This window comes from Leguminivora glycinivorella, chromosome 9 (assembly GCF_023078275.1).
Source record: "Leguminivora glycinivorella isolate SPB_JAAS2020 chromosome 9, LegGlyc_1.1, whole genome shotgun sequence".
In the NCBI taxonomy this organism is placed as follows: domain Eukaryota; kingdom Metazoa; phylum Arthropoda; class Insecta; order Lepidoptera; family Tortricidae; genus Leguminivora; species Leguminivora glycinivorella.
The window spans coordinates 20,068,497-20,093,744 of NC_062979.1; the positions used below are offsets into that span (position 1 = coordinate 20,068,497).

At 37.1% G+C, this 25,248-nt stretch overlaps 1 protein-coding gene across 1 annotated transcript; it reads right to left on the reverse strand.

Annotated features, from left to right (window-relative positions):
- Positions 1–3,041: 3,041 nt before the first annotated feature.
- On the reverse strand, positions 3,042–24,883 carry LOC125229879. The gene is made up of 4 exons (XM_048134817.1): positions 24,547–24,883; positions 5,507–5,513; positions 4,521–5,007; positions 3,042–3,363 (listed from the first exon to the last, which is right to left on the reverse strand). The coding sequence occupies exons 1-4, from the start codon at positions 24,881–24,883 to the stop codon at positions 3,049–3,051; spliced, it is 1,146 nt and encodes a 381-aa protein (XP_047990774.1). The 3' UTR covers positions 3,042–3,048.
- Positions 24,884–25,248: the final 365 nt, after the last annotated feature.

Genomic DNA, 25,248 nt, shown 5'->3' on the forward strand with positions numbered 1-25,248 from the left:
AATACAACATTTACAATGTCAAAAATGCTTATTTATTTAAACTAAGAGTAGTTTACTAATGTAATCGTCACAATATTCTTCGTTATATGAAAAATAAAGTCTTGCACTTCAAAAAACTTAAATAATATATGTATTATCATATATTGTTGTACTATATAGTAACGTTATATTAGATATATTTATATTAACTCTTAAACATGGCAAAAGTTGTACAAAATAGACCTTCCAAAGGCTAACTAGAGAATTACCTAGAGAACCTCCTGGTTCATTGAGTACTCTAGCCTTGTGGTTCAATGTGTGCTAGATATACATTTTCACTTTTTAAATTCGGTAAAAAATAAACGGCACAAGAAAGCCGCATCAGTGAATGTCAAAAAGATAAAGAAATAGTCACTCCGCACAACTGATTAATTAGATAAATCAAACATAACTACATTCTGAGAAAATAAAAAAACAAAATACTTACTTTTTTTTGTTTTCTTGTCCAAAATCACAAAATACTTCACTACACGTGCAATTTCAACGCGGACCGGCCGCCGACTGGGGAGTGAGCGGGGGAACTTTAGCGGCACGAGCCTATGTTCGCAGTGCAGTTTGGCAACGTCGCATTTTCGAATAAAACCGTTGGTTCCTTGTGTACCACTGGTTCTCTGTTGCCCACCTTACCCTACACTTTGAGGCCTTAATCAAGTTTTCTTTGTATATGACATTCACTTATATTTTAATGTTATGAGAATTGGTACTTTCCAATAAGAAACCAATCAAATTATTTTATGAAATAGTTTTCGATATGGAATCTATGACAGGTAATCTGTATATAAAGATAAAAGTAGATTTCGTCCATGAAGTAACGACAAAGTGGAATCTTTTTGCCTGGTCGCTTAATTTATCATGATAATCCCTGCTAACTCAATTCAAACGTATAATTTTCACGGTAGTAGTCGCCAGTAAAATGTTATAATTACATAACATTTTTCGCAACTAGCTCTTCGTCTACTCGGCGAGCACTTTAGATGAAAAGAAAACAACTATACATGTGTTAGAACATACTTAGCTCCCTAGGGTGGTAGTCGTTTTTCTTTTTTAGATTCTAGTAGAACTTTCCTAGTCTTGGTGGTCTAGCCAAGATGCCAATCGTTGAAAGAAAACTTCAAGTACTTTTCCTAGCATAGACAATGTGTTCAAAATGTTCGGCTTTAGTGTTTGCCTGCCTAGCCAAAATGACAATCGTTGACGCTACGGAACACAGTCTGGCTCTGTCGCGACACTACCGAACAGCGATAGTTAGAGCTAGCTCCGATACGCTTACGACGTGCGACGGCGATACGACGCGATGCGGCGCGGCGGAACCAAAAATTTGATATCTATGGAAGTTAGAGTGGTGCCTGCTCGTTTACTGAAAAGATCGCTCCAAACTAGTACGATCTCCGAAGTGTACTAGTTAGTTCTTTAAGGACATTTAGTACAGTAGTACACCAAGAGAGCGAGAGACAAATTTTGCATATGGTGTACAGTAACGCTCGTTCGTACTAGCCGAGAGCAGATCGGCCGTTTTCACGAGCTCTCGGTCCGAGTCAGTCGGTTCTAGTTCGGTTGCGGTCGGAGCACACGGATCGCTTGGCTGTCATTGTCACTTCTCGGCTCCCATTCTGTTGCGCGTGTGTGAATGTACTTAATGTTCCAGAGAGAAGAATCATTTGGGAGTAGTTCGGTCTAGTACAGTGAAGGGAATCGTGTCTTTTGTACTATTAGTAGTACATGTACACAAGCCTAATGGAAGTGTCTTAGGTGGTAGGCAACGTAGATGAACTGTTGATGGTAGGCGATGCGATACGATGCGATGGCGTCTGCAATTATAATAACGTTGGGCAAATCCAAAGAGTACTACTTTAATACTCTGAAATCCCTCAAAACGAAGCGTCAAAGTGGACAGCTATCCATATTTCCATAGTTCCGCTTAGCTAAAGACTTACAAACCCCAAGTAATTCAAGTAACGTTACGTACCTATTTAGACTGAGAAGCCCCATCTATCCATAATTCCTTACAGCCATAACTACCATTCAAAACCCATCTCATTATGTACTTTATTCTCAAAGTCTAAGTTCTAGATTTAAACTAGTTTAGAATGGTTGTTAAGTCTGTTTTGCACGGTGGTGTCGTCCCGTCATAGTGCAATTCCCTAACTAGCCTCGGCTTTGTTCGTCTAATGACCACAAGCTTCGCTATGAACTCAGATTTAAACCGCTAGATGGAGCTTACGTATGTGGAAGAATTAATTGTGGAAGAACTTTCTTTTAGGTATGTAGATATTGGAGACAGATGAGCCAGGCGAAGACATTTACCGTCGACGATGACCAGACGGACGTCTAACAAGACGGTCAACATTACAGTCGTTACCTTAATGGCAGTTTAGACTTTAGAGTACAACTGCAAAACCTGAGACTTTGGAGTCAGGCGGTTTTCGTTTCTCCAGTGTCTGACTCGGCCACTAGACCTAACATTTTATGGTTTCTCTCCTAAATCCAACCTCAACGTGTGAGATCCAATATTTTGACGAAGCTCCAGTTATTTAAATATTCTTTATTTACATGAACATATTTACATAATTATATAAGAAACTAAGACTAAACTTAAAAGCTAGCTAATGTCTAAAATAGGCCCTTGAGGCATTGTACCAAGGATACTGGCGACATTTCCTCGCTGTATCGCAATGCTGATACGTTGAGCGAGGAAGTCGCCAGCTCTTCGGTCACCAGTTACCTCAACCAGACGCTTCGCGATCTCTGTGAACAACTTGTTCGCGCTGGGGCCCCATGGACCTAGAGTTTCTACACCAAAGGGTACAAAAAGGTATTCTTTGCCAAGACTTTTGTATTTATTACGTTTCAAAATTTCGGCACTTTCTGCCGCTGCGCCCGCTTTTATCTTGGTCCTTTGGAGGTGAGACGGTGCCAATGTGTCTACGCAGGTAGCATCCCACACTAACATTCGTCCCATACTCCAAGGGACCAAGGACACTCCATCAGGCCTCTTGCCATCATCTCTGATTATGCCAGTCGGCTCAAGGAGAGCAGGCACATTGATGGTTGCAAGGGACCGACGGATAATGTCATTAAGCGACGCATGTCTCGAAAAACGGCCTGCACTTTTTTGACAAGATAATCCATGGTGTCCCAGTCGGTCCACGTCCGTGCCACAAGAGCATATGTGTAGCGTACACACCGAAACCCCAAGTCGCAGGCCAATCGCCAGTCTAAGGGAGGTCGGATCCAAGAAAGTACCAGTGTTTGGTGAGGGATGGGCATGTAGCCAGTAACCGGCTTCCCGGGCTCCGACCGCCAAAAGCCTCGCGTGTTCTGGACCTGTGAAGTTGTTTAGAAGAGTATTGTAAGCTAAATCACAATAAATATTATCCCAACTCCTTTGTGATTTTGGATTGTCTGGAAAGTTTTTGCCTGGGCAGGCAATTTTGAAAGCATCTCTGGCATCCTCAAAGCCCGCAATCTCATAGTTTGTGGGCAAAGCCCTTAAAATATTTCCTATGAGATTTGACGCGCCATGAGTAGATGCCAAAAAGGCTGGGGAAGCGACACTGGTAATTTTGCGAATACCTAAACCACCAAACCGAATAGGAAGGGATGCTTGAGACCAGGAGGCCTCACTCAAATGAATATTTAGGATTGTCTCTGAACTAATTTTGATTAAATCATCTATGGGTGACAGTAAATTTTGATGTTTCCAGAAAGGACAGCAACGGAGCACATATGTAAATTTAGGGACAAAAAGACAGAATTTAAGAATTACGAGAGCATAATGAGGGCTAATTTCGAGTAACCGATCAGTGTGACTTTTGAATTTAGATATGGAATTAGAAACGTAACCGGGAAAAGATTCTTCAAATACGGGAGAACCCAGGAGGCTAAGGGAATACTTGTCTACTATTTATTTTGATATTGGGGGCCAGAACGTCAAATTTTGGTTTAAAATCAGTGAACGTATAAGAAGGCTTTTGAATAAAAAGTTCACATTTGCTGAAATTCAGCTCTAGACCAATAAGTTCGAAACTGCTTTTTATGTAAGACAAATCAGAAAGTACAGTATTCACGTCGCCTCCTAGAGTACCGTCATCTAAATACCAAACATTGAATTTTGATTTTAAGTTTTTAATTATGGGATTTATCGCCAAACTGAAAATAGCTGGGCCGAGAGGGTCACCTTGCTGACAGCCAACTTCAGATGAAATTTCGTGTGTCTTATACATTAATTTGGATGACTCTGAATAGCAATAGAAAAGGTAATTGTATAGTTCTGGAATTTTATCTTTGACTTCTGTCAGCAAAGTGTCTCTACTAACTGAATTGAATGCATTTTTAACATCAATTTTGACTAAAATTTCACAGTCGTCTAGTGAAAGGTAGGTCCGAAGGGCATGGACGGCTGCCTCGCACCCACCTTTCGTGCCAAAACCAAGCTGAATAGGCTCAAAAAGAGATTGCAATTTGGATCTAACGTGTCTAACCGCAATTTTTGATGCGAGACGCCTCAGTGTGGACCCCACCGCAATGGGTCTCACCCCTCCGTCCTTTTTGGTTAGGGCAATCAGGTTGGCACCGTATAGAATGGGTAGAATTTCGGAATTGATTTTGCCTGAAAACATAAAATTTATTAATTTTGTGAGGGAACAGATAAGCTGCTCAGCAGCGTCTCCTACGGAGTGAGAGATTAGGTCTTTCAAATGTTGGGGCGAGATCCCATCCAGGCCGGCCGCCGAACCGTTTTTAAAAGAAAATATGGCGTCGACAACGTCTTTGCCTTCGATTTGGAGGCAGGCCTGGTCGGCTGTAGGTGGAGCCAACACGTGTGGCACTGAAGGAGCCGGGGGATGTTTGGAAATTAATGCCGAAAGGGTGTCAGGAGTATCTGGCGATAGCACGTCGCTTGTGAATAGGAGCCGAGCGGCACCTTTAAGATCACCGTCGCTAATTTTATTTTCAATCAATTTCGTTCTATTGAAGGAGTATGAAGCGCAACTATTAGAGGATATTTGTGGAGCAGAATTTGAAACGCAATTATTTTTGATTTTTTGTGTTAAGGAAGTTTTGTTATCCTTTTTGGCATGTAGGATATTGAAAGAAAAGAGGAAAAGATTGTGCCAATCATCAATTTTATTATTTTCTACGCATTTTACAATTAGGCCTGAAAGGTGCTTAGCGACTGTGATCCTGGCGCCGCGCGGAACTCTTTTAACAACGGGCACATTATTTTTGAGTTCGCTAAGGTATAAATGGAAGGGGGTAGAATTTGGTTCGTCAGAAAGGGGAGTGGACAACACAGATGGGTTGAAATTTAGAACAGCGTCATTTTGGCTGATACACAAACGGTGCTTTTTGGTAATGTGAATATTCAGGCCTCTCTGGGTTTTAAAAGAGTTGTCGCATTGGTCACAAAAGAAATCCACATGCGTGGTGCCATCGCCGGATTGAGTTGCGGCATGCATCCACTTACCGTAACACTAAAACACAATATACTAAAACACAAAATAACTAAATATATCACTAAAAATACAATAAAGTTCGTAGACGTAAGGCGTTGACGTGGGCCGTCAAAGCGACACGACGCAGCCAAACAAGACGGCACCGTCTGAAACAAAAAGATATGTTATTATTTGTTCAGTATTGGGCCTGCCCACACTGTTGCACAGTATTTTGATTGTTTTGGATAAGATAAAAGTGATTTTAGGCAAGTAGAGCCATGTGTAATTTGAAAAATTAGCCAAAAATATCGCTGTGCAAAGTGACAGACAGAACTAGTCCACAACTTCATAGCTCCAGTTAGAAACTGCATATAAGGTCCTTACGTACGGCCAGGCTCGTCTTAGGCCATCGGTTCAGCCTCTGTACTTAGATATAGGCCTTTGGCAACTTTGTTACGTAGATCCTTACGTACTGATGATCTGATCGTATTCAATTCTAACTCATAACCACAATACTTACACATAAGGCAACCTACATTATACGTTAATCGTGAGTCTTTGTAATCGAATGAGTAAACAAGACTTTTTTTTCTAATGATGCCTGGATTATGTGAAAGAGGATATGATAAAGAAATTAATGCTGACATGACGAAAGATAAAAGAAGACTGTAAGAAGTGTAAGAGGAACCCAGACGAGTTGTACCGACCCCACAGTGGGATAAGGGTAGTAAGAAGAGGATCTAAACAAGGTAGTCTATCCCCTCTGACCCAGTTCCCTTCGCCCTTTGTGAAGTAAAGACGTTTCACATTTTTGCGGGGCACTTATGCAAAAATAAATATGCTCCAGTTTCGTCTCCTGCCTTTCGAGTTGACCGTTTCATTATTTATGGTAACTTTTATAGTTTTAGTAGCGAGTCAAGTGCTTTATGGAACGGGAAAAGTATAATATATCTAACTTTTTTGTGGTCTTGTACGTGATTCATTAGTGGTATATGAAAATTGGGAAGATAGAAAAGCTATACGATTTTTTACCAGTTTGGCAAAAGAGAGCGTTCACCAGACCTCCAACCCTTATAGTGTTTCGGATGCCAATGGGTGCCAGTGATCGCTTACTATTCAGGCGACCTGTCTGCTTTACCTGCTGTCGCATAATAGTATGTTATGTGTCTAAAATAAAACTACAAATGATACTCAATCGCGTAAAAAACTACGTTTATATAATTACCTATAAGGTTTTGATGCCGTCTTTTCATTGACAGCAGAGATAATTTATATTTTATAGCCCTTAAAACGTCAGAGGTACATTTGAAATGTAGGTATAGCTATATAAAAGGACTTCTTTTGTAACTTTCATTATGTTTAAAACTCATTAAACTTTAAATTACTTAAAATATTACTTAACAGCGATACCACCCACATATGTCATACCATACATATTAAAATAAAACAAAATTATTATAGTACATTAGTCTAATATGATGTTATGAATTAATAAACAAGAATGAATAAAACTACTACATTTGAATAGATTAAGATGATAAAATTGTCGTCAATTTAATTTATGTCCGACAACAATAAAATCTAAAAAACTTGGACGAAATCCGAATGGCATGGGCATAACCACTTAATGAGGAGGCGCTGTTGAATTCTTAATTTATAACCCATTTGGTGAGACAAAGTCCTATGTCACTCCAAGCTTTACAATAAGATAGACCGTTATCAAGGTAAGGGCCCATTTACAATAGAGCAAGAAGACAAATGCGAATTTTGTAAAATACATAAATCAATATCAAGGGACACCTAACCCCAAACTAAGCCCCAAACTATAAGAAAAGTTTTTGGATAAATACATACCTATTATTGTATACATAGAAAACATCCATGATTTATTTAAAAAATATCTACCTAAGTATATTCGTCACACAAATAAATGCCCGTACAGGGATTCAAACCAAGAATAGGCTTATATGAATAGGCAGGCAGGATAGTAACGACTAACGACGCGGTTGGTAGTGAGTAGTGATCTAGTGATATAGTGACCCCCAGTCGTCCGGTCATTATTTGATTTGATTGGTCGGCTGAATTGACGTAACGTCAATGGACCGCAGTGTTACTAGCGTTGAAAAACCGGAAAAAATCAAATGTTTTTTTCAGAAGTTTATGAAATTTTGTTTTTTTTTTCGGGTTTTTTAGGAAAAAAACGAGCACATTATTAAAATAAGTATTTATTTAGTCACTCTCATCATATACTTCAGTTATTTCTTCTTCCATGTGGTCGGTGTAGTCCGTTTGTAAATGCGAATTCGCCCGAATAAAGATTAATTTATTAAGACGCTCTGGCAATAGCCGATTTCTATCCTTGGTATGTGTCCGTCCAAACAATGACCAATTTCTCTCAGCTGCGGCGGACGATGGAGGAATACTGAGCAATCTAACCGCAATATTTGACAGCAGTTTGGTAGAACATAACCCTTTCCACCAACTCAGTGGGGTTATGTTCATGACATGACAGGCCGCCAAATAACTTCATTTGCCCAAAAACCTTCTTTTGCCTGATACTCGGCGAATTTCAAAACCTTTAAAAAGTCAAGTACATACTTTTTACTCGAAATTTTTAAATTGAAAACTTCATTAGTTTTTTTTCAATTCGTTTTTTTCGGTTTAAATCGTTTTTTTCCGAAAAATACGAGCCGAAAGTTTCGCGGTTTCTTTCTATAAATTTCTGAAAAAAACAAGTGAAATGGAAAAAAACCGGGAATTTTCTGGCTTTTTTCATCGCTAAGTGTTACCAAAATCGTATGCGCGCTCGCGTCGTCTAACCGGGCGTTGGTCCATAAGATATGTTTATTGTTTTAAATTTTGTTTTACACGCCTACCAGCAGGGGGCGCGTGGATATGTATGAATTAATATTCTGTCGTCGTGATTTTTGGCTGTTCTTTATGATATCTGTGCTTCATCGGTAACATTCATTTCGATCTGAGATAATAAATTTGGGGTCACAATTTTTTTAATGTCACATTTAAGTTATAGCTGTTTTTCAACAAAAAAATATTTATTGTGTACTTAGTGTTGGAAAATATTTGACAAGACCGACTGAATGTGGTTTTTGTTTATGTAAATAAATATTTTTTATAATATCTGTAACAAGAGGGATATACTTATGTACTTAATCACAAAAATAGGAACCGAGTTACATGCTAGTAGGAAGTTTCTAGTCCACAGAATAAATAATATAAATATCGGGGGACCCCTAACTCAGATCAATCTAGCCCCAAACTAAGCAAAGCTTGAACTATGGGTGCTAGGTGATGTTATACTTACTTATATAGATAAATACATACTTATATGCATAGAAAATATCCATGATTCAGGAACAAATATCTGTGCTCATCTCACAAATAAATGCCCTTACCGGGATTCGAACCCCGGATCGCGGCTTAGCAGGCAGGGTCACTACCGACTGAGCCAGTCCGGACATCGGTCGGTTTGGTATTATCAATTACCTATAAAAAAATTAAGTCAGTCTTAAAACACAATTACTTATATTCTTTTATATTCAATCTAATAAAAAAAATCCAAAAAGTAATCCACGTCTCATACAAATTAATATTCCGGTCACACCCCACTACTGTAGCACCGTGAATCAACATTAACAAAACAAACACCTCAGATGATAGTGATAACGCGAAGCCTTAACGAAAGAGAACGATGGGTTCCTCTTACAAAGGTGTACCCCATTTTCCTCTTTAAAATTTATTGAATTGATGTATTGTAAACGTAAACAGCTGTGACGGTCTTTAATTACTATTAGGTATAAGATATGGACATCTGAAGAAATAAAGGTTCTACATATAATTTTCTGCCACAAAAAGCTAGCTTAAGATTCTATGCAATTTCTCAGCTCAAAGTTGTAACTCCCATAAGTATAAGTCGAAAAAAATCAAACGTAGTTTGTCAGAAAATCAACCAAAAAGTCAGGCATATCATGTAAAGTTGTATAAAAAATTCAGTCTTACCGATTAGCGATAAGACCTAAGGTTGTCTATCACAGTTCAAGTTATGTGTAACTAATTTGTGTGTAATGAATGTTATGATCTTTTTAAAAGTGGTATGCACTAAAAATATTTGTATTGCACTGTAGCCAGGGAGGAAAATGGGACTACATTTTTATGGAGACCGATCTTCCACTATCCTTTTAAACAACGCGATTCGCTGCTTTATGAATTCGCGGTACCCTGAGATTTAAATTCATTTCGAAACATACCGCCCGCTGTAAAGCTTCAAAACTAATGTGCCAAGATAGCATCAAGTTTTAAAAACTAGGGACTCTTCTTAGAACGGAACAGGCGTGAGAAAATGTACAGAAAACTGGGGATCGGATTACAAATTAGAGCCTGTACCATGAGTTTTTGACTTTTTAGAATACGTCAACTCAAATGGAATTGGGTGGGACAAAGAAGATATATTATGAGAAAGAAAGATGTGAGTGTTGAGATGACGAAAGATAGGGGAGAATGGGAGAGGAAGACATGTGAGTGTTGAGATGACGAAAGATAGGGGAGAATGGGAGAGGAAGACATGTTGTACCGACCCCACATAACGTGGGATAAGGGTAGGAGGAAGAAGATGACATGTTGCTAGGACATGGTGGCCGCTTTCCGGCGTAAGAAGCGCCTGACATCCGTGGGCTCGTTGGGTGGACGACATTCGAAAAACTGCGGGGCCCCTCTCGATAAGGCTAGCCCAGGACCGGGATAAGTGGCGTGCGTGAAGGGAGACCTACTGCTCAGCAGTGGGCGATTAACGGCTTAAATGATAATGATGTCCTTTTCCATGAGCTACATCAGATAAGACTATACTTGATTTTTGATAACCCTAAAATAAATAGTCGAAAGGAACCATGACCCTGTATCGCTGTCAAACTTCGGTTTTGTAGGAAGTGTCCTTTCTGTGCGTAAGTACTAAGTACTATTATTTATATACAAACATATATAATCGTGCATGTAAATCCCAAAAAGGGTAGGCAGAGCACATGAAACTGCTCAAGTTTCAAGGTTTAACTTGAAAGAAAACGAAATTGTGATATTGCAGTGACAGGTTGCCCACACCATAATCACAGTATAATAAAGAATACTATCGTAGACTATAGCCACTCCCACTCCCCGCTGCCTACACTAGCTTAGACTGTGTGCTAGGAACGCGCCTCTTTCATATATTTGATCGCCAGTGTCCGAGGTGTGCCATAATGGAACACAGGCTTCCACGACACTCACGGGAATAAATGGGGTGGTAAAATTCTTAATCCGTTACCACATGAGACCACTACAACGGGAGTATTATTTATTTTTAGAGACATATTCTATAAAAAAAAATGAGGCAATATACGCTACACTGCTGGGCACAGGCCTCCTCTCACGCCTTCACGCTTCACGGTTCGGGCTATAGTCCCCAAGTTAGCCCAATGCTGACTGGGGACCACATACATTGAATTCCTTCGCAGATGTATGCAGGTAAACACAATTCTAAACTGAAATGTCACATTTCTTGGTAGAGGTACAGGTTGGATTACAAATCTGGATTCGTACTAATGTGCCCCTGATGCGATCTGGCCGATAACTTTTTTAATTTAGAAGGTGCGCACTGACTACAAATTGGTACAAAGTTTTATCGAGTTGTTGGAAATCGTGATTTTTATAAGTTAATTAGTGCGTTGATTTTTATGTTCTCAGCGATTAGGTGTTGTGAAATATTTGTTGCAGTCAGCGTGATAATTATCAACATCTATAAACTGAACTAAATATAATACCTACATGATAGAAAAAGTGACCACGTTCTCAGCAGGAATCGAATCAGCATCCTACGCGACCGCGCCTACGCAACTAAATTCCTTACCACTAGAACACTGCTGTTATAATCTGATTTGTTTATTTTACAAAAAGTGCAAAGTCTATTCAACCATTATGGGTTAGAAAATTTTTAAGATGTTTTTTACTATCTCCCAATGCTGAGAGCATAATTATGAAATATAGAATATGCCGATTCACATAATTCTAATATTATCACTATATGCGAGTGTGTTTAGTAAAACGTCCAACTTTGTCGGTTACCCTTAAGGCGAGATTTACTTGTATCTTTATATGAATAAACTGACAAAGTGCGACCGAAACATGATTTTTGAATGTCTAAAATCTTATTGGTAGTTGTCGAAAAACCGCTTTTTCCATAAAGTGCTGGCGCGACGTCAAGTGGGTGATAGGCGTACGAGCAAGTACGCGTTGGATGGTCGACTACTATGCGCAGCGGTTTTTACGCGTACTTACGGTGACACGTCGTCGAGCCATAAGTACGCATACCTGCTCGTATCGTACGTTTATCACCCACTTCAGACTGTGTTTCGATCGGCGTTTAGCGACAATGATTATCAGCTCGGCTTCATAGCTTTACGAACCTTAGCTCGGACCATCGAATATGAAACTTATAAACTTCTTTATACCCTTGTGTATACTTATATAACTTATAAAGTTCTTTATACACAAGGGTATAAAGAAGTTTATAACCAGGTGCTCCATGACACCATTGCACCAATCTGTCGCCAGCACTGCTACACTTCAACGGCCAAGTCACACAACATCCATACTAATATTATAAATGGGAAAGTGTGTGTGTCTGTTTGTTTGTCCATCTTTCACGGCAAAACGGAGCGACGTATTGACGTGATTTTTTAAGTGGAGATAGTTGAAGGGATGGAAAGTGACATAGGCTACTTTTTGTCTCTTTTTATATCCCCCCACTTCCTTAGAATGGAGGATGGAAGTTTGTGGAGAGATTTTCGAATTTAACGCGAGCGAAGCCGCGGGCAAAGGCTAGTTAGCTATAATAATAAAGAAATCGCAGTAAGGAACTTTATGTAGCTTCATTACTTTTTAGAGATAAACAAGCAGCTCCATCGAGACGGCTATTTTTTACAGAATGTTTTTGGTGGGATATACATAGGCATAGGTATATAACACTAACAAGGTATCTATTGTCTTAGTCCGTTTTCACATTATCCGATCCGATATCGGATGTCGGAAGGATTTAAATGGAAAAAAATCCAAGATAGCGCCTGTAATGTATGGGGTATCAGTCCTACATCCGATATCGGATCGGATAATGTGAAAACGCATTTAGTCTCATTAATTATTACTTATGTCAGAGTTTCACTAATTAATTAATTATTTCCTTTTATTAATTTATTATCTCAGTTTAGTTTTATACGAGTACCAAACGAGTAGTATACGAGTAGAAAATATATTACCAAAACAATACAAACTATCATTAATTTATTATGAAAACGTAATCCAAAGTGCCACACCTGGCGGCTTAACTATCCGCGTTGTGTCCAAGACGAAGCCTGACCGACGAAGCTAGCAAGTCTCTCTACATGTTAGCTGAAATACTGTCAAACCATTCACTGTGATTACTCAGATTATTATAAGCAAAATGATCTTCGAATGAACTTTCTGGACAATTGAGATGCATGGGCGCAGTCGAAACCAGCTCGTTCCTTCAACCGAGTCCCGTTGAAAATCGGAAAGATTATTTTCCTTAGCACATTTAATGTTTACAAATTGGATTCGCCTTCTGTCACCTAAACTGGTAAATTTATGTATGAGGAATAAACTGACAAAGCGGCTTTATAGCAATCGACAAAGTGGGACGTTTTCCCGTGCACACTAATTTATTATGAAAAAGAAATGGCGGGATGATTTGGACTCATTCTATCCAGGGTTATACAAATAACAGGGTTGGGGAAGCGAGGGAAGACCTTTGCTCAACAGTGGGACACTAAACCAAGCCAACGAAAAAAAAAAAAAGCTCATACACTTTAAATTCGGAATTCATATAAAATATTCGATATTAAAATCCTTAAGGATAGTATAGGTTCCTAAGTAAACAAACGACAATTAAAACACGGTATTTATATTAATCAGGTCAGAGCAAACACATCTCTTTCGTTCCACATTTGTATACTCATCCTAATTTTACATTAAAAAACAGTTAACCCTTTTTAAGAGTGCGAGACCAGTAGGCCTAGCACATGATTGCCGCGGGAGTATGTCGCCGCGAGATAGATCACACGTCTCCTTCTAACTGTATTAATGACATAAGGACGGGTAGTCTATCTCGCGGCGACATACTCCCGCGGCAATCATGTGCTAGGCCTACTGAGATGTGCTACGCGACATTGCTATATTTGCTATGGATGCCGCGCGTATGATATGCTATGCACCAATCAGCGTAGTCGAACCCGTTTCTAACACTTCCTACTAGCGCTATGCTTTGTGGAACAATGAACATGAATAACATGATAGGTGGATATCAAGGATTATTTATATAAATAGGATGTAAATCCTATTCGAATCAGCAAATAATATGAGGACTATGTAAATAGTCCTCATACTAAGAATCTTATCTCAATTTTTTAGCGCCACCTATCAAATACTACCATAACTACACTGATGATGCCTACAAATTGGTATCAGGCCTAAGAGTGATATCATAGTATTAAAATAAAGAAATATGTCATTTGCTCTTATAAAAAATAAAAAAACGCAAAAATATTTGGGTAAAATATGATTTTGGCGACTTCCAGCCTGCGAAACAGCGCCATCTAGTTTTAAGCCTAAAGTTTCCATACATTTCAGGGGTACGCTTTTTTGTATGGGCTTTGTTAGTCCCATATTAGGTATATCGTTCTTGGTGGAAAACCGAAAAGGATTCTAAGCCAAACAGAAGGGTATCTTGAATGATCCCTTTTTAAATATTAAAGGATCGGAATAACAGAAGTAGAAATTCATTAGACTCCAAAGAGCGCCCTCTGTTGGTTGTAAAGGAAATAATGACCCACTTAATAAGAAATTAGATCGTACGCGGTCGAGACATTAATCGGTCGACAATAACAAAAAATAAAACCGCCTTCAAAAAAAGCGTGTTACAAAACTCGGAGAAACTAAAAAGCCAAAAATAATAAACCTTCGAATTCAGATTTCTTATCGGATTGCAATAATCTAAACATCCAAATTATAAACAAATCAATTATTTTTGTAGTCGGTACCAGACCTGTTCGTCGCCTAGCTATTTCCTGTTTGCCCCACCCAACCATACGCAGGCTGGCCCCGACTCCAAAAATAATTGATTTGTTTATAATTTGGATGTTTAGATTATTACAATCCGATAAGAAATCTGAATTGTAAGGTTTATTATTTTGGGCTTTTTAGTTTCTCCGAGTTTTGTAACACGCTTTTTTTGAAGGCGGTTTTATATTTTGTTAAAAAGTTAATTTATTTGTTGATTTTTAGTGGTTCCTAGTGATATTATATGTATCAGTCCGAATATATGTACAGTAGTGAAAGAATTGTCCTTTAACTCCTAACCATTGAGGAGTTGACCTTCCATCATCAGCTCAGCCACATAAAATTATTACCATCAGGCGCAAATACTGGTGTAACTTTGAAAAATACACAAAAAACATTAAATTGAGAACCTCCTCCTTTTTTGAAGTCGGTTAAAAAGGCCTTGCAGACTTATTCTTGTTGTTAAACTTTTTAATAAATGCAAGGGTAATTTACAAGGAATTCGAATTAACAGTAATCAAAACAAAATTCGTAGTCAGTCTGGTGTCTGTCAGTCATATGGTCTGATCTAATGATTTCCTATTTACTGGCTAAGATATCTGTTTGAAGGAGCCAGGAAACGGTAACTTCCATTAGCGCAGCGGCCTGAAATTTGACGCTTTCGGACCGGAGGACTGAAATAGTACATTTCGTTATAAGTGCGAGAAGAATGACATTCTCGCACGTGTGACGAACGACGTTTTTTAATACAATTGCGAAAAAACACTACTACAACGAAATAAAACAATAAACAATCCGAACTCCCAATTTTCGCAGTGATATTGACGCATTTTTTGACAATTCAAGCTTTGAAGCTTTTAAACTTGCGTTCATATTTTCGATTTTGCTATCCATCCAACACATTTTTTTATTTCACTGTGTGTTATAAAAACATAAACATTTACAATTTGGGACGATTGTTTAATACATACCTACATTTTAATTCAATCGAACATTTATGCCTCGAAGTATTGCAAATAACATAAAACTATTATGACAAATCGCGTAACATATTAAGGTTTTTGAACGTGCTTGCATTAAGTTGGTAACATTGGTAAGACGCCACTACTTTAAATGACAGACGACGCGTTTCGTTCCATTTCACGTTCTGTTTACACGACTCATTATGAGCCACTTTTTCAAAGTAAAAACCATTTTGGAGAAATCGAGGGAACTCTTCAAATGTTATAGGCACATGTAATGTTTTTAGTCTATTTTTCAAAGGTACACCAGTATTTACGTCTGATGGTAATAATTTTATGTGGCTGAGCTGATGATGGAAGGTCAACTCCTCAATGGTTAGGAGTTTAAGGATAATTCTTTCACTACTGTACATGTATTCGGACTGATACATATAATATCACTAGGAACCACTAAAAATCAACTGAGCTGATGATGGAAGGTCAACTCCTCAATGGTTAGGAGTTAAAGGATAATTCTTTCACTACTGTACATGTATTCGGACTGATACATATAATATCACTAGGAACCACTAAAAATCAACAAATAAATAAACTTTTTAACAAAAAATAAAACCGCCTTCAAAAATAAGCGCGTTACAAAACACGGAGAAACTAAAAAGCCAAAAATAATAAACCTTTCAATTCAGATTTCTTATCGTATTGCAATAAGCTAAACATCCAAATTATAAACAAATCAGTAAATTATGTTTAGTATGACTAAAATAAACAATTACATATGAAATATCAATGTTTTAAACATTAATCACTTAATAGTATGTACACCCGGCAACCTTCAAATCATTATTCTGGGCGAGCTCACTCCATCGTAGGCCACGTCTTTGCCTTTGGCTAGTCTGTGGTCAAGAGTAAGCCCATTAAATTTTATAATAATAAAAAAAAAAAGTTTTATTCCGTCTTAGTAAAATATGCTAATATTAAAATAGCTCGGTAAAGTAGTCGTAAAATGGAACGCATACTTTTTACGCGCTAGTGCGTAAAATACAACTTCTCGCACGCTAAACAGCCAAAAAACGGGCACTTTTTGAGCGACTGTATTAAAAAATAAATTATTGACATAAGGCTACCTTAAAAAGGACCCTCTCTATTACAAACCTCTATTTGTTTAAATTTTCTGCTCGGAATAAACCATTAGGCATATATTGTAAAGAAAACAATAGAACATTTTCAACCCTTGTGGTCAAGAAAAGGTTAGGAAAAGGTCACAACAGATTTGTATCAGAAAATTGTGTATTTGAATTGTCATCGCTTATAATAAAGAAATAACGTATTTGCAGATCTGTATCTATGGTCTCTGTTTGGTTAGCCGCAAATGAATATTAAAATACTTTTTCTCCTCACTAGCTCGGAAACTCATGTTTTGTCCTTTAATACCAGCGGGTAAAAACGCATTTTATCCACTAGTGGGTAAAGTAATTTGACCTTGAATAAAGTCAAATTAAGTGCTTTAAAATTGATAAAAGTAGGTGAATCTAGTAATAAAGATGATTTACCACTGTGGAACTACTGGAAGCAGTGATAAACGCATTTTTTGCGTTGTAGTTTCCTCGCTATAGTGAGGGGAAAAGTTTTGTGTTACACTCGGGTGCAAAATGTATTTTACTTCTCGTGTGTTAAAAACTCGCTTCGCTCGTGGTTCAACTATAGAATCCTTTCACTTGCTCGTTTTTCAATTCCACACTCGGCGTTAAAATACAACTTTGCCCCTTGTATAATAAATAAATCGCTTCAACTATAGAATCCTTTCACTTGCTCGTTTTTCAATTCCACACTCGGCGTTAAAATACAACTTTGCCCCCTTGTGCATATAACAAATAACTATGTATTTCAGTGCACTTGGTGTTTTTGCCCGCTCAAGTGCGGGTATAGCTCTGATAACTAGTGGTATAGTCAACAACACAGCTGTGAATACAGACAAAGTGCGAAAATATGTATACCCACCTTAATGCACAAACATGGCCTGCTACTCGGTGAATGAGTACCTGGTAAATTGAAGTGTCCAAGTCCCCATTTTATTGTATCTGTATCAATAATAATGTCATTAATTTATATGTTTTAATTTTGTGTTATATAATTTCAACAATATTATTTGTTAATTAACTTATGAACATGTAATGTGAATATAATGAATTGTTATTTTTTTTTTTTGTAATTTATGATTGTAAACTGACAGTGTATGATTAATACCAATAAAAATCTATCTATCTATCTAATGCACAGGCAATAAAGTTCTATATACATATTTTCGCCACTTTCGCTGTATTCACAGCTGTGTTGCTGGCTGTACGTATATTTCTTGTCATTTCGAAACTTATAAGGGCCAAATTATGTACCTATCATTATCATCATTCCCTTGCCCTTTTCCCATTATTTGGGGTCGGCGCAGCAGATCATCTTCCTCCATTTCTCTCTATCAGCCGTCATTTCCATACTAATACCTTTCACTCTCATATCGTTGTTCACACATTCCATCCATCTTTTCTTAGGCCTTCCACTACCATTGTATCCATCCACTTTCATATTTACCACTCGTTTTATAACATTGCTTTCATCCCTCCGCATTACATGCCCATACCATGCTAATCTACTTCCTCTCAATTTCTCTGTCACTGGCGCTACTTTCAGGCTTTCAGGCTCTGAAATTATGTACCTATATTGTATAAAACCGCCTTCAAAAATAAGCGCGTTACAAAACACGGAGAAACTAAAAAGCCAAAAATAATAAACCTTTCAATTCAGATTTCTTATCGTATTGCAATAAGCTAAACATCCAAATTATAAACAAATCAATTATTTTTGTAGTCGGTACCAGACCTGTTCGTCGCCTTGCTGTTGCCTGTTTGCCCCACCCAACCATACACAGGCTGGTACCGACTCCAAAAATAATTGTATTGTTTATAATTTGGATGTTTAGCTTATTGCAATACGATAAGAAATCTGAATTGAAAGGTTTATTATTTTTGGCTTTTTAGTTTCTCCGTGTTTTGTAACGCGCTTATTTTTGAAGGCGGTTTTATTTTTTGTTAAAAAGTTTATTTATTTGTTGATTTTTAGTGGTTCCTAGTGATATTATATGTATCAGTCCGAATACATTTACAGTAGTGAAAGAATTATCCTTAAACTCCTAACCATTGAGGAGTTGACCTTCCATCATCAGCTCAGCCACATAAAATTATTACCACCAGACGTAAATACTGGTGTACCTTTGAAAAATAGACTAAAAACAAAACGTCGTAAGATATACGTGCGAAAAGGAAATTTGTAACTCGTCGAATTAAAGCACTCCCTTCGGTCGTGTTTTAATGTATCGCTACTCGAGCTGGACGATTAGTGATTCTGAAAATTAAATATAATATAATTAATTCACAGTTGCGTGTATGAATTTACAAGTAGGTAAGTTTATATTATAAATATTGTATTCTTAAATGCTCATATTAATTATCACATTTTTACTTAATTTAAATTACTAATTTATTTCTAATTAAAGCCAGTTATTCGATCGTCTGTATATTTAATATTTACCTCGTATTTTGACATAATGACTTCAGTTCCATTTTAATTGCCTTAATAGACTCAATTAGAAATGACATTATTCTAACAATAACCTCTATTAAGGACGTATGTTCAACTTAGAACACGTGTCATAATTGCGACATAATTGATATAATATCTATTTTCAATACAGATGGTGCTTTTTTAGGGTTCCGTAGTCAACTAGGAACCCTTATAGTTTCGCCATGTCTGTCTGTCCGTCCGTCCGTCCGTCCGCGGATAATCTCAGTAACCGTAAGCACTAGAAAGCTGAAATTTGGTACTAATATGTATATCAATCACGCCAACAAAGTGCAAAAATAAAAAATGGAAAAAAATGTTTTATTAGGGTACCCCCTACATGTAAATTGCTGATTTTTTTTTCATTCCAACACTAGTGATATATTGAGAAGTGGTTCATCGTTCTTGTCAGATCGAAACTTCCTAAAGGAAGGCCTCTAACTTTTGAACCATATGTTTAAAAAATATGAAAAAAATCACAAAAGTAGAACTTTATAAAGACTTTCTAGGAAAATTGTTTTTAACTTGATAGGTTCAGTAGTTTTTGACTGAAAAACGGAACCCTCGTCCGACACGCTCTTGGCCGGTAAGCACGTGCAAGATCGAAACTTTGGAAATTCGTAACTTCCGTGTCGATTTAAAACACTCCCTTTAGGTCGTATTCCTTTTTTCCACACTTGTATCTTAATGTAGGTATAGGTACTCTTTTGTGTGGTATAATCCAACGTATATAGTCCACTTAAGTAACATACATTAAAACATGATAAATTATTCGACTACTTACAAAGAAAAAAGAAATAACTGGTGATTCATGTAAGCGAAAAACCAGTCCAGTATTATGGTCTAATTTAAAAAGCGCAGAAAGAAAAAATATCGCGAAAAATGAACCATGAACTAGGCCGTAGACCGGCTTGGAGGAGCTATTCCAGAAAAAAAAACTTCTTAATTTGGTCCTTTAGCCCTTAGTTTGGTTACCAAGGACCAAACTAAGGGCTAAAGGACCAAATTAAGAAGTTTTTTTTTTCTTTTTAGTTTTGTTAAAGTTTTATTTACAGAAAAGATTCATTACCCGTTACAGAAAACAATGTGTTGGACGCATTAGTGGCATTAGAGCAGATATGGACTGATTCGAAATATAAGATTAGTAAAAAAATAACTCTAGATCCGATATTGATTGGATATGCCAGTGTGAAAAGAGGCATTTTTGTTGACCTACATTTTTGACACTAATTCGATCCATTATTATCGTATCTAAAGCAAATTTTTAATGTAAGTGCATAAAAAATCTTTCATTTATAGTCAGTTTACTAAAATAGTATAAAAGGGCGATTAAAAATCACAAAAGTGCTATGGTATGGCCCAGTTCAGTGAGCATTAAATTCGCAACAGTAAACTCCAAAAAACAAATGGAAGCTCAAACAAAACAATGCAATGCTTAAAACCTGACCGGTCGGAAGTGGGCGTTTTGGCCGCTCGGCATTGATGCTATTAGTGCACTGGCGAGTTGGCGACTCGACAAAACTATAGAAGTCAAGCAAATCTCGGCACAAAAAGACCTCAAATTTACAAAATATAGGCCTCACCAGCAAATCGTCCGTGCCTTCCTTGACGGTGCCGGAATCATCGACGAGCCCATAACCCTTAAAAACTGATTTAAAAATGTAGGGGCGAAGATTTCATTCTCATGGAAAACTTGAATTATTTCCCCGCATGACACCTCTCCCCCCCTGGATCCGCGCAAGCAGACAATCGTTTTCGGTTACCTGTGATGTACCTAATGCGAAATATTTTTTCTTCGTATTTTCTCGGAAACTCATGAACATAATTATAATGTTTTACTAACTGAACTAGCACGACAAATTCCTCGAGAAATTACGAAGGAGAAATATTTCGCACTACATCTGTAACTGCGTCGAAATATCAGGAGATTAACCAAAAATAAAAAAGATCAAAAGAATCTCTCAAGAGCGGTGACAACAATTAAACGTTATCATGAGGAAGAAAGAGAGAGATGTCAAAAAGATAGGTTTGCAATATACATATCTCGTGTAAAACTCTCATGCGCTCGACGCAATGGGAATACGTGGTAAGATCGTCAGCGTGATACGTCCCAAGTAATAATTAAACTCTGTGATGTTGCAATAAAACTTGGCGATCGCAGAGACACGTAAATTGCAAGAACTGGTAGACAATAGTAGAAACTTCTCTTCAAACGTATCCTAATTTTCATCCCTGTTCGAATTATTAGTAAATCGAATTTTCTGCCCAGATTTTTGACATTTGCTAATAATTTGTCTTCGGTTACCGCGATAGTTACTCATAAAATAAAACTATGGAAACGGATTAAATCGCGTATAATGAATTTATATTCGTGGTCAACGGGTGACTGAGGAAAAATTACAATGTGCAAAAGCTACCCACATACAAGAAATATTAACGAACCATGACCACAAATAATATAGATAAATTCATTATACGCGATTTAATCCGTTTCCATAGTTTTATTTCATGATTTGCTAATAAGTCAAGCAGTGATATTGGATGGCAATATGTTGGATTGTACCTACATGGTGCAGTGTAGGTAGTTTTGAATCCGAGAGGATAGAGCTTTTGGGTCATTAATCGCATGGTAAGCTGTTGTCGTTGTTGCAAAATCACGTGAGGGACTTTTTCTGATCTTCAAGATGAAAATAGGTAGTTAATACCTATACGCTGTAGATAAATGTAGAACTTGATAAAGTGTTCATTTACGACCCAAGAAAATAATTATGTTGGCGTACATTTCATACAATGTAAACATAAAACCTAGTGATCAAAATTAGTAATAGCGTTAGGCATACTTTTTTTGCCAGCCAGAAAGCTTAAAAGACACAGAAATTATTGAAAAATTAGATATGTATTTTGAGGCGTTATACACACTCAGTTCATAAACGTATATTCTGAATAAACTTTTTTTTAAATAAATGCTGTCCTTATTTTTGGCTAGTCTCTTAGCACGAGTAAGTTGGCCGCGAGGCCTAGTTTCCGTAAGTAATGCGGGTCCTCGTGACTTCCTTTAGGCCGAATTCGTTTTAATTAAGGCCGATGAAAGGCTCAATTAGTTTAATTTATTAATTCATCGGTTAATTAGTTAATTGGATTGATTGTCAACTTTGTCAGAGAGGTTTATTTCTGTCGATTCAAAGAAAATGTTCATTTTCAGTACAGATGGTGCTTTTTTTACGCACTAGTGCGAGAAGTGATTCATTTCTTGTCAGGTCGAAACTTCGGAGTGTCATCTGTACTGAAAAACGTCGTACGCTAAACGTGCGAAAAGGAAATTCGTAACTCGTGTCGATTTAAAACACTCCCTTCGGTCGTGTTTTAATTTATCGCCACTCGTTTTAAACTTCCTTTTTTTTCGCTCTTGTATCGTAATGTACTATTTTGTACTTGCCAGTCTAAACAAAACAATAAGGTAACTTTTTTTATGAAATAAAAAGTAAATTTGTTAAAGAAATCTTCGTATAACGAAGCATTATGGTATATTCTTGTCTTACACTTCATGAAAAACTTTTCGTTAAAAATAATATTTTTTAAACCTACATAATTATAAAACTTATAAACGAACTTTGAAAAAATTTCGTATCTCACGCTGCTCCTCAAAGTTAAAACGCAGTAAGTCTATATGCATTCCATACATACTACAATTATCTTTTCATTGACAGACGAAGATACAAGTTTTTTTTAAAAGTAGTGACGCTATTGTATATCTATGTCAATTTTGTGTAATACCCGTTAAAATACAAGTCATTTATAAAAATCACTGAACTAATGTTCATGATCAGTTTGATGAGTAAAACACTTTTTTTTTGCTCCTTTATTACAGGCCAATAGACCTGGTACAATAGAGTTCAATGCCACACCTAAAACCCACCTGAAAACAGGAAGGATAGTAAATACTTACTTAGATTTCGTTCCCTATACCCTTGTATGGACCCTTAAGTATCCAGGAACGTTATCGTAGTATCGCAATAGATTAAGGCTTCGGAGGCGAATGCATCGTCATGCCGTGTGGTCCATCGACAAGCAGTATAAAAAATCACTACTTAAGAATGAGGGGTTTATTTCTATAGCATCATGAATCATAGAGAACTTTTCAAAGAAATGAATATCTTAACTGTAGCTTCCCAATGAAACGAACCCCCCCACCCTATCAATACCCAAAGTAACCCAAGACGATCACGGACTAATACTTACTCAAGCACCTATAATAACACTACCTAATACTTACTTAATTAATTGCTGCAAACTTACTGTAGTCAGTAGACGATGTAATTACCTAAGACCTAGATTAGTTCAGAGCTCTGTATATAAGCGGTTCTTACTTAACTAATGGCCAAGCTGTGATCTGCTAGTGATAGGATCCTATGTTGTGGTAGTAACCCAAATTCGTTTAGAAGGAAGATGGAATGTCAGAACAAAAACACAGAGTTAGTTTAAAAAGAATTTATTTAACGGCTAAGATTATTTTAAATTGATTTTGAGTTTATTATTGTATTTTATCCCTAACTGTACCTACCTAGACTTTAACCTAGAGAATGAAGCTACCGAGACATTGTAACCTATTCCACTGGGAGAAAATGTCCCCAAAAACTCAGCCAGTGGCCTAACGGATAATATAAAATGCAATTGCTAACCTAGCATTAGCTCAGACACAAAAGTCAGCAAAAGCAAACTAAATTGAAACAGGAAAGGCAATCGATAATGAAGATAATAAATAAATTATTCTAGGAGATGATTATGGTCTCTGAAACTCTCTTTAATAGTATAGTACACAAAATATGGACAAGGTTTCGTTATGCCCATAGATCTTCAGCATTTCTCCAGATTAGCTGATTGTACACTATTAACAGAAACCAAAATCAATCTGGAAACCTTCTGTTCCTTCCAAGAAATAATATTCATTCTTATCATCAAAGCCTTATCCCAAAGTAGCTTATATATTCAAATGTAAGAGTATTTAATAAGATATTATAACTTCAGAACAAATTCCTTATAGAACTGTACCTTTCTGTCATTCAATTATATCTCTAATATCTCAATAATCATAACACAAATCAAATAAATTCAAATGGCTTAAGCTTTCCGCTCAAAAACAATAACAAGCAAAGCATTCATATATTTAGGCTTCATATTAGTATATAATTCGCCATAGCTGTCTTTCAACCTTTCAAAATGACATACTAAACCGTACTCGGACATAGTAGAAATTCAAAGTGAATTCATTAAATAATATTCTAAGTAAACTATTTAAACCTTCGCTTAATTATTAAAATTATTCAATTATTTGAAACACACAAGAGAATGCATCTGCAGTAGGAAAATATCAATACAAAACTCACCGACTATCGAGTTTTGTTCGATAGTACTTCCCTGGTAGTCTGCCGGAGGCTCTGCTATGGCTCCGCAGCTGCCGAAGGCTTCTGACTTCTCCGCTGGATTCCTCGAAGCTCCGCAGAAGGCTCGGGCTCCTTCGACGTCTTCCACGGTGCTCCACTGGGTTCCGGCTGCTCCGCTGAGTTCAGGCTGCTCCGCTGAGGGTCTTCTCCGCTTCTTCTGGCTTCTTCTTCTTGAGGTCTTCGCTGTTCTGAGGTCGATGACTGAATGCCCTGCTTTGACAGTGTACCTGCCTTTTATACCCTGGTCTCGTGTTCTAGAACGTATTCTAGAATCCGACATTTGGCTGTAGGTGATTTTGAACCTTATTGAACGTACTTTCCTTATAGCACTAAGGACCATTTTACTATGAAATCAACTATTTTAGGTTTTCCATAAAAAGTTTGTATACTTATTTATGGAAAGAAATACATTGTTATGAGTTTTAACGATTTCGAACGTTATTGTCTACTACTTAAGGTTTATTTTCGTATGAATCACGTTCTTATTACAATTTGTATGAAAACTAGTTTCTCACAATTTTACATGTTTTTAAATATTTTTATATGGAATTTCTTTTAAAATCTGATACAAATAATTTTTATCTACATAATGATATAGGTCTCAACTGCTAAATTTCCGTATTTACAAAGTTATAAACGAATATA